The 11,126-nt window shown below is 44.8% G+C and overlaps 1 protein-coding gene across 3 annotated transcripts in view; it reads left to right on the top strand.

The window, feature by feature from the left end:
* The window catches only part of opn7b (opsin 7, group member b), a 68,683-nt gene extending 57,768 nt beyond the window's left edge, over window positions 1–10,915 (top strand). For all 3 annotated transcript variants that reach the window (XM_042098836.1, XM_042098838.1, XM_042098837.1), the window contains 2 exons: window positions 6,142–6,476; window positions 9,007–10,915. In XM_042098836.1, coding sequence (XP_041954770.1) covers window positions 6,142–6,476; window positions 9,007–9,507 — 836 coding nt within the window. In that variant the 3' untranslated portion in view covers window positions 9,508–10,915. The remainder of the gene's footprint in view (window positions 1–6,141; window positions 6,477–9,006) is intronic.
* Window positions 10,916–11,126: the final 211 nt, after the last annotated feature.

Below are 11,126 nucleotides of genomic sequence, written 5' to 3'. Positions count from 1 at the left end.
ATATAAAACCCATTCCCCTAAGCACCATGGCGAGATTACTCTTTGAGCATCTAGAGGACCAGGATTCCTTTCAATTTGGGAATGTTTCCCTAGAAGGAACTTGACATTGTGAAACTTGCCCCAGTCTTCTGCTACAAAACCCCAAACCTATTTTCACAGCCTGAAGACTTCGATTAGACTTCCCTCCATCTGTCAGGAGATGCTCCCAGCACCATGCATTTGGAATCTCTAAAATGGGTCTCAGCATAATTCTCCGCAGCCAAAACCGATAGTGCCTCAATGTTTTTACCCTAAATCCCTCCCACGGCTCTTATGCGCCATTTTCTCTCTCACACACACACACACACACAATTCTCTATCCCCATTTCCCATCCCAGGGGCAAGGTGATGGTCTCATCCCTGAGCATGGCATCCAGCAGTCGTTTACCTCTTGCCCTTTGGCTTGTCCCAATCCCATTTTAATCCTGTCCACAAAGCCATGCCCGGATCCCTTGGATCCCTACCTTACATGCTATGTGTGCCAGGTGTGATAATGGGGATGAGTTGGCTGAAGGAGGGATGATTATGGGGCTAAGTCCCTTGAGCCAGCCACAGTCTTGACCCCACTCTGTGGAGGAGGCTGGAGAAGGAGAGGGGCTTATTCTCCCTGCTCCTTTGGCTTAATGGTATATAAATCACAAGGCATTTACATTCAGGGTGGACACGAGGGGTCGAGCCTGAGATTCAGGAGGGAATGTCACCATCATTAATTCTACTCAGGGAGCAGGACGGTGAGCATGGTCTGTAGAGATGTGCACGTACACACACACACACACACACACACACACACACACACACACCTACACACACATACACAAACACAATCAATTAATTAAAGGGGGACTGCTCATTTAAAAGGGTAATCAAAGCAGGAGTCTTCAGGAAGATTCACAGGAGAGAAAGAGAGAGACAATGAGAGAGAGAGAGAGAGAGAGAGAGAGGCAAGATGTGTGGAAGATGATACAAGGTGCTGTTCTCTCCTGGAGGCAGTCTGACAGTGATAACAATAGATGTATGTGGCTTTGTCCTCAAGTTCCTTATGTGTGTCTGTTAGTGCTCACACTGGGGGCTGAAGGGAAGATGTGAAATGATTGATCATAACAAACTGTCATTGTGTGCGGGTATGAGACAGAGGGAGAGAGAGAGCCAGGAGAAGGATGTGTTTAGTGTGTGTCTACTCTGTATTGAGGGAGAGAGAGACAGGAGAAGGATGTGTTTAGTGTGTGACTACTCTGTATTGTAGTTTAGACGATGAAGTTTGTTTTTGTCAGGGATCCATGCACAAGTCACCAAAAGAGAATACAGTAGGTGCTTTGAACCAGATTTAGCTACCTAGCTAACTTTCTGCTGCAGTCCCTGGGCAGGTGAAAGGAACACTAAAATACGCATGTGCATGTGTGCGAGTGTGTGTGTGTGTGTGGTAGAGCGGCCCCCTTTTATCCTTGCTCTCTTCCACTCCCCTTTGATGGGTGAGGGCTGCAGTGGTGTGGATATGGATGTGGGTGCTGGTGGTGAGAGGTGATGGGTGAGTGGCATTTACCTCTGGTCTCGGCCTCCATTTAAAAACCCCTTCAACAGGGGCACTAAAATTGCCCTCCTAGTGCCCCCCTCACACACACACACACACACACCACACCAGACCCGGCTGCAGAGTACAGAGACAGAGGGGGCATTTGCGATTTCCAAGGGGGGATGGGGGTGTCTGTGAGTGTCAGCGAGACCCAGCTGTGCTCTTACTGTACATTATTAAGACTCTTATGCATGTTGCTGCTGACAGTTTTGCCTGTCTAACGAATGTTATCTCCGCGAGTGTATAGGCACGGCACACACTTTAATTTCCCTATTTTTACAATCGGCTAGCCTAACAAACGCAATCGCTAACAACTAAGTGCACCTAGGCCTACAACTCTACACATCCAAAAGGGTAGAAGCTTCCAGTAGGCTATCATAACTTTTTTACCGTTTAGTCTGTGCATCGGCGCAGCCTACAACGATGTGAATTAGTGACAGCTGTTATCGTGGTAAACTTAAGCTCCTGTCTCTAAATAGTGTAGACTAGGCCTACTTGCTATGTTGCTTGATTTTCTGTAATAAATTCAGCCTGTAGCCTAGATTACTTCAGCAAACCCAGACCAGTTGTGGCATCAGTTTCACTTCTGAAACGCAACAGTGTAGCGTGATAGGGAGAGTGCCTGTTGCGGGCTATTTAATTTACAGCATAGGCATGACGAGCTCCCTTTGTGAGTGCACTAGACCAGCGGCATCTTTAGTAGCACCCCCCCTCCCCCTCCAAGCAATCAGTACAAATAAGCATGTTTATAACAATTCAGCAAGATAGATTCATGGCAGCCGTGGGACCGGAGCGACCGCACCCCCGCTCCCTCCACTAATGAGGACACGGAGGGGAGTCTCCATTGTGTGTGTGTGAGACTGGGGCAAGGAGAGTTGGCTGTGTGAGTTTTATGCCGCTGCATGTGGCCTAACTAACGAAAGAAGACTATATCTACATGAAATAACAACAAAATAGAAAACGTCATACAGTATGGTGGTCACAATGGAGGGGGCACAGATTTTATTTGAGGGGGCACCGCCCCCTTTTGCCCCCCCCCCCCTAGCGCCGGGTCTCCACCACACCACCACCACCAACCCTGACTGGTCAAAGCCAGTGCAGTGAAACACGGCTCCCACAGCTTGCCCAACTGATATCATTTCATACACGCTTAACTTGCCGTGAATCAATTATCTTTAAAGCGAGGATGCCTCCTAGCTTCCCATGGAAAGCTTCTCCTTTATCTCACTTGCCGAGCTTTTCAAAGAGCTTACAGGGGCATCGTGGCTGAAACACACACACACACATACATATAAAAGACGGGGGATTAAAGCTGTTTGGAGGCGAAAGCTGCTTTGTGTAACGCCTTCTGCCTTATCTTACATCTCCGACATGACAACAAGAGTGAAGGGTGACATGAGACACTGTATATTTATTAACTGCCATTGTTTGTTCCATGATATAAAAGCATTCAGTTTCCGCATCTGGTCTGCATTCAAGTCGGTTTGATGTTTGTCATCACACCAATTTTCAATGCACATCCAGGAGGCACTGATGAATAAATAAACGACACCCCCAACCCATCCTCTGCCTCCCCTTGCCTCCCCTCCGTCCATTGGATAAGACACAATCTGAAACTAGCCTCTGCGTTATACCCCCTGGAGACCGAGAATAATTACATTGTATGAAATGGAAACGTTTGAAGTCCCATGGCGACCGAAGACCAAGATGGTTAGGAGGGTGGATGGAGGGGTTGTGTGTGTGTGTGTGTGTTTGTGTGTGTGTGTGTGTGTGGGAGGGGGGGGGGTGTGTTGGGTAATAAGGCTGATGGAAGGATTAAATTTAAAAAAAATCCCTTCCCCTTTGGTTGAGATACAGTCCCTGTTGGAACATGTGACCCACCCCTGTTCCTCCACATGTGGTAGGTCGCCTTTAAGTATGTGTGGAGAATTAACCCGCCGTCATGCTCCATGCTTTCATCTTCCTACTGCTTCCACACTGTCTCCCAGCCTGACAGAAAGAGGTTTGTGCTGTGCCTGAATGCTTACATTGATATAGGAACCTACTGTGAGCACAAAAAAAAAAAAAAAAACGATGTCACCTCAGGCAGAGAAGTGGAACACCTGTGTGTGTGTATGTGTATGTGTATGTACATTCCTCTTGTAGTAGCACCTAGATAGCAGAGCAAAAAATAGCATACTTTGATCTCGATCTGCGAGCTGCAAGCTGTGCTTGTAGAAACATTGGTAAACCAGGGTTGCCAACTTTGGGTGTTTGGCTGGAGTGAGATTTTGTCATATAGTGTGTGCGTTACATTTTTCCCTAAACCTAATTAAAAAATGTTTGTTCCCTGACTCTTTTGCTATGTATAATCCCTGATTTAGGCCTATGTAAAAAAACTAATAGAATGGAAAAGTTTCTTCAAAATGTACAATTAATTTATTGATTGCACTTGAAAACAAGACCAGTGTGTTTACCCCGTGGCATGGAGGATTATGAGCCACTGCGCCCCTGGGCACAGACAAAAGGGCCGCCCTGCCCACCTGAAAAAAGGTAGTAGCTCAGCAATTCTAGGGGGGTCCGGGGGCATGCCCCCCTGGTAGAAAAAAAATAAAAATAAAAATAACCCCTTAAATGATGACTTCTGGCGAGTTTTGTGGAAATAAATGGACAGATTGAGACTTACAAATATGAATGTGTGTATGAGTGTACGTATGTATCAGGGATGGAAATAAATTATTTTTTTCCACCTACCATTGTGGCTGGGGGATTCCAAAATCTACCAGCCACTCAACTTTTTTACCAGCCACTAGAGATAGAGTGTGAACATTTGATGAAAAATCATGAACAAAATGATCACGGTTATTGGTATTATTGCGATATGATTAAAATGTGCTGACTTTTTTTCTAAACCTATGCCATCAATGTTGGACAGAACTCATAATTGCCCTGCCTTTCATGCCCAGTAGCAACAAAACTAAAGGACAACAGAACAGCTAGTGTCATAAAAGTGGTGTGGCTCCTTTAAGACACAATCCATGGTGTGAGTTCTGGAACCATCCAACTTTATCTAACTCTATACTAGCCTATATCATCTCATTTTAATATTATATCTAGGCTATATTTAACATTTATTTTTTCTATTTGGCCTGTTATGAAATCATGCATTGCCCAATTTAAGCACACTTTTTTTAAGAAACTTAAATACATGCATGCTTAGCATTTTGTGAAAATAAAAATTATGGCTACATAGACAAACTCTTAGCAATGAGCTGTATATCCTCTGATTTTAATATTTACAGATATATAGGTATTTAAGCACAGCTCAGTTTTAAGACACTTAAAGCCCAAAGTTGGAGACCATATAGAAATTTGCTACCATTTCAAAACCGATTACTCTGGATCGGCTTATTGTACAGGGGATTGCATTACACCTTTGTGTTCGGTAAGCTCTGCTGTTTATTCTGGTTTACGGTTTGTCATGTAGTTGAACGAAAAGTTTGTGAGATAGGCTATTCCACCCTATATGAATTGAGATGAGCGCAGAGCTGTAGAGTAATAGCCTATGATTATTTCTTGAAAGTTAATTTCCTCGCCAACCGTTTATCACAGCAAATAGCGGCTATAGCACCGTATAAAAGTTATTTAATGTGATATCTGTGTGATGACTAGGCTAGCCTACTTTGTGAGTAGTTCAACAGAGAAGAATGGGCGGCTACACTTTGTGTCCTTCTGCCGCATAGGTCTAAATAGCAACGTGTTGGTGTCGCGGACCGGATTAAAATAGTCAGCGAATCAATAGAACACTGCGCTGAGACCTACCTGCTGTTGGTCTAGACATATATGTATGCCTTAAACTCGTCTCTTGTTATTTAGAAACAATGCTGTGGTCTAGTCTAGTCATCAACAAAAAATGAACGGATTGCAAAAAAATAAGAATGGATTTGGCGTGACATTTCTTGCGTGTGCGTGAGAGCGTGAGATTGGTGCTGAAAGCGTGAGTGTCACGCCGGATGCGTGAGAGTTGGCAACCCTGGGTAAACCTCACTCCCCGACGCCTCAGCTGCTGGCATGCGAGCCAGTAGCCTGGGCTATTGGCTCAACTGTTCCAACTGATCCGCGCAGGTTCAACACAACGCAGGTTACACATAGTTCTGAGAAATCAGACAGCCTATAGACAGAATGCAGTATGATCATATATATTGTAGTGCATTGTTGAGTTGCATTAATAAAGTGCATAGTGGTCGGAGGTTGACAGACAGTCCAAGTCCATGTGCAAAAAGAGACAGGACTGACATTGAATATCAAAGCACAAAGTGTTTTTCAATCGAACAGTGTGTCTTAATGCTAGCCTTCTCTTAGAGAAAGTTCCTCTTCAATCTTGCCAGAGTATACCTCATGTTCCACTTTTCTCTCTCTCTCTCTCTCTCTCTCTCTCTCTTCTCACTTCTGTCTCTTTTCTTCTGCATCCATTCCTGCTTTCTCTCTTTCTTTCTCTCGTTCTCTCTCTCTCATCTTTCTTTTCCTTCCCCATCCACCCCCCCACTTTCCAGGCAGTAAGTTCTCTCCGCGCCATGCTCGGATGCTGGTGCTGGGCTCGTGGTGCTACGCACTGATCTTCGCCGTGGGGCCTGCGTCCGGCTGGGGAGCGTACGGCCCCGAGCCCTACGGCACGGCCTGCTGCATCAACTGGCACCTGCCGCGCACCGACCTGCTGGCCATGAGCTACATCATCTCGCTCTTCCTCTTCTGCTACATTGTGCCCTGCTCCATCATCTTCCTCTCGTACCTCTTCATCCTGCTGGCGGTGCGCGGAGCCCGGCAGGCCGTGCAGCAGCACGTCTCGCCCCAGAACAAGATCACCAACACCCAGACGCTCATCGTCAAGGTGAGTGGAGCAAGAGAAAGGAGAGCAAGAGAGAGGGAGATAGAAAGAGAGAGAGAGAGAATAATGAAACATTTAATATCATGTGCAGCCTTGCCGTTAATGGATTAAAATCTAGTCCTAGACTAACACAAAGCTTCAGTGGAAATCACTTTTAGTACAGTATTTATTCAAGGTCTACTGTTTTGTTTGAATGCTTTGGCAATCATGCAATGTGTTTTGCTAAACAAATAGAAGGTTTACAAAAGGTGTACATTAGGATGAACCATATTGTTTGACTGTTTTGAAAGTATATAAATAAAAAAAATAAGGTCTGCATATTGTGTGGCTCCAAACTGTGTTTTATTGTATTATTTTCTTTTTACGTGGACAACGTTTCTATTAAAAAAGGATCTTCCCCAGATGGAAGGAAGCTTCAGGAAGCCGTCTGTTTAAGACCCATCCTTGAAACGTTACAGATACATTTGAAAAAATCATATAATTTGGATCTACACTGTGTGCAGAGCTTATTTTTTGGAGCATATAAAAGCAAACCTTTCTTAAAGGTGCCACACATTTTTTAGGCTAAAACATTTTTTGTCACTTACAGCAAACATCACCTCACCATCCGCTAGCTGCCTGTATCCTGACATTGTAAAAAAATGCGATCTCTGTAGACAGCCCAGGCTCCAAAAACGGCAACAAAAACAACCTGGGCAAAACATAACAAACTGTTCCAGCAAATCACAGATGAGATGCTCGTTTAGGAGAGTTTCAATTGCACGGGAGGGAGGGGGAGGAAGTAGCAAACTAGCTCTCTGTTTTGTTTGAATGTCAACAGAAGTGACGTTACCCAGCATCGCTTAGAGCACCTTTAAACTTTCTCTTGGGACATTTGAGGTCATGTGATGGAAATATGCATTAGCAACTTTGTTGCAGTAAGTCATCGGACTTTAACAGATCACTGTCCTCTGATTATTGAATTTAAATGATTGCATTGTGACTGACTTTTACTCATTTGAAGATACAGTTAAGGAATATTCTTAATAGAACAAAGGAAGCTGTGTGTGTGTCTGTGTGTGTGTGCGTGCGGGTGTGTGTGTGTGCGTGTGGGCACGCTTAATTAGACAATCTGGATGTTTGTGGTGGGACCATAACAGTGCTCAAATTACGTTGGAGCCAGAGGAAGCCGAGCTCCCATAGAGTGAGGACTGGCTCCCGTGAAAGCAACAAAGTAAAAAACCTGAGGGGGTCTCTCATATCTGAAGGTGTCTGGCATTGCAATTTAATCTTAAACAACCGTTCATTATCCATCCCTGTGCGATCTCTTACCATTAAAGACGTTAAATTAAAATATAGGCTACTACGGGACGTAGACCTACCCTACGCTCTTGAACGCAGCATGATGACACTTCACCACCACACCACTAGACTATATGAGCAAACCGTATACGATCGTTTTGACAGCACTCGCAAATCTGAAGAAGTCACCCTGCTTTGATGCGAGTGTTTTGTCTATTTACATAGGCGTTTATTGGGCTAGCGTATATGGTTTGATGTGCTGAAAAGTCCTGTTTGCTGTTGAACTTGCGCTTCACCTCTTCTATGTTGATTGACAAAGCCATAAATTATGGCCCATAATGCAGCCTACAATGATTGTGTTGTCTGATGATCTGTAGCTATCCTCTGCCATTCAGAGCTCCGGAAAGTTCTCATGATATTTTGAAACACCTGTTAGCAATCTCTGATGTCGGAATATTCAATGGCTACCCGACAACATCTCAGTGCAAACTCCAAAATTGTTAATTAATTTTCCATGGTTCAACAATACTAGAACATAGTTTGGCTGCAATGGCTTATAATTTCTGCCAGTTAGTGCTTTTTCCCTGTGTATAAGTTATGTATGCATTATTGTGTTTGACACTGAGGATAGCCTATCTGAGACGGTGGTCTGGTTCAAATGAGTTACGTTGTGAAATTGAGAAGACTAAATCGTTTAGTCTATTTCTTTGTATTGTGAAATTGAAATGAAATATGCACTATTACAATCAATAATATGTTGAAATTAATTAAAAGCAATCAATTTCTATGAAAAATCTATGTCTGTTGTGTGCGTGTGTCAAGGTAAAGCCTAGGCCTACCGTGCGCATATATTGTACGCCTAGGCTATTTCATCGCCTTGTTAGGCTATGCATGGGGTGTGCCAACTTTTTATGAGATAGAGAGACCCCCTTAAAGACAAAAAGATAATTCGAGCCCTGGACCATAACGTATAAGCTACACCAGGCGCGTAACTGAAGCGTTCCGTTCACGACGCGTAAAATCCATTTTAGATGAATGGTCTATTTTTTTCGAATGTACGCGCCACTATCACATCTGGTGTAGCTACTTCCATTGATTACAGTGGAAGCTAATTGTTGCAGCAGACGCAACGCGAACGGAACGCTTCAGTTACGTGCCTGGTGTAGCTCAGCCCTTAGACTGCTCAATGTAGGACCCTTAGACCACGCCTGAGTGTTGACCACTACTGTCTCTGTTCCGTGTCTCTGTCTAGCTCTCCGTGGCCGTGTGCATTGGCTTCCTGACGGCGTGGACTCCCTACGCGCTGGTCTCCATGTTGGCTGCGTTCAGCAGCACAGATGTGGTCCCCCCCATAGCATTCGCGGTAGCAGCTATCTTCGCCAAGTCCTCCACACTCTACAACCCATTGGTCTACTTGATCTTCAAGCCCAACTTCCGCAAACTGCTGTGTCGGGACGCTACGCTCTGTTGCCATGTCATGTGCCACTGTGAGTGTCCAGTCGTGCCTGATTCGACGCAGAAGGACTCGTGCGAGGTCTCGCGGCGTCACCAGGGGCTCAAGGAGGACGGCAACTCCACGCGGCTGTCCAACGGGCTGCACGAGACGCACTCGGCCTGCAGGCACTGCCCTGAGGGCACCACGGGACGCTGCCTGAACGCGACGCCACTCAAGACCGCACGCATCATCGCCGACTCCGCCAACAGAGAGATGGCCGTGAGTGAGCTCTCCAATGACCACAGCGACTTCCTGTAGCTCTGGGGAGAAAGGGCTGATGGGATATCAGAGGAGCTGTGACTTGGGGGGGGGGAACTAGTCATTGAGGATGCACTCTTAAAACGAATATGTTGATAACAACACAACTTTGCATTGTTTTTAATACATCTTTGTGTCCAGATAGGGACAACACACTTTGTGATGTTTCCTTTGTATATTTGTTACACAATATGTGTTGAAAATAACACAACTTCGTTTTAAGAGTGTGTGGAGAAAAAGGAGGAGTTGGAGGAAAGAAATAATAGGCGAAAAGGAGTTGTGCCAAACTGGGAGGAGTCAGACAAAGAAGACTGATCATCAACTATCAAGGAGCCTTTTCTGAGGATCTGTTCATTTGGCCTCAAAACAAACAAACAAAGACAAAAAAAGAAATCCTGAACAGCCTCAAAAACACAGGTCTTATACAGGTCAGACAAATGCCTCAAATAACAGAAACATTACTTTTTTTTTGTTACTGCCAAAAGTAAAAACTTTTTTTGAACAAGTACACACAATCAAAATGTGAACTATGACCGAAACTATGACCTATGAACTATACTTGTGTACTTCTAGAAAGCAAGCAACTGGCTGGGCCAGACATGCACGGTGTGTGTCATCTGTAGGGGACACCACTGTTGTGGCTGTGGTGGGGGTATTCTTATGTAACACCAGGCTGCCAAGCTGTGGTGCCATAATCACAAAAACAAGGTCTTTCCTGTCATCTTTCCTTCACCCTGTCCCCTCCCATTTCCTGTGATGTGTCACAGAGGACTCCTGGGACAATTACCCTTTGTCCAGCAGATCTCTCTTTCTCTTTCTCTCTCCCTCTCTCTTCTCTCTCCCTCTGTCTCTCCCCCACAGGGTCTGTCTGCAGCCTATGCATCATCCCGTAACTCTCCGTGTGAGAGGGGAAAGGGAGAGCTATCCGCAGTGAATGGTATATTCAAAAACCAAACAAGCAGGTTCTTTTTTCCCTCTCACTCTGTTACTGTTCCCTTTTGAAATGTTTAATCAACCCTTTAACAATGAGAAGAGCATCAAACTATTGAAAAGTATACAGGAGGTTTATAGATCTGTGTATATATCGAGCAATACATTTTGTTTACATCTAATCTTAGTAATGACGATGCAGAGGGAGATTTCTTTTCTGTCCCGAAAATGTCTACAATGTAGCAGTTATGCAGCTGTGTGGTGCATTTCACAAACCACCCAGAGACAGGCTGATCTCTCTCTCTCTCTCTCTGTCTCATATGAACCCTGCAAAACGCTGCTGTGACATATCCAAATACTACAAAGATATAATTCCTTCAGGACTTTGTACAGTTTATTCTTTCTGGGTTTTTCCCGAGTCTCGGTGCAGGCAGATCACATAAGCTAACAGCAAACCCTGTAGAGCAGGACTGCACTGCTGGACTAGAAGAAGAAAAAAATGGAAGGAGTTAATGGACTACATAGATCAGCACTGTTGTGGGCAGGTGTGTAAGCAGGAAGTGGTATTTTCTTTCCCTCTGATGCGAGAATCTGATTAGGAAGCGATTCATAGAGCGGTGGTCACCGTCTGGACGACCACTGCCGATGGTGTCACCCCTGTTGATAAGGCTGGGAAGAGATCGATTGGT

Source organism: Alosa sapidissima, chromosome 7 (genome assembly GCF_018492685.1).
Source record: "Alosa sapidissima isolate fAloSap1 chromosome 7, fAloSap1.pri, whole genome shotgun sequence".
In the NCBI taxonomy this organism is placed as follows: domain Eukaryota; kingdom Metazoa; phylum Chordata; class Actinopteri; order Clupeiformes; family Clupeidae; genus Alosa; species Alosa sapidissima.
This window is presented reverse-complemented; position numbering and strand designations above follow the sequence as displayed.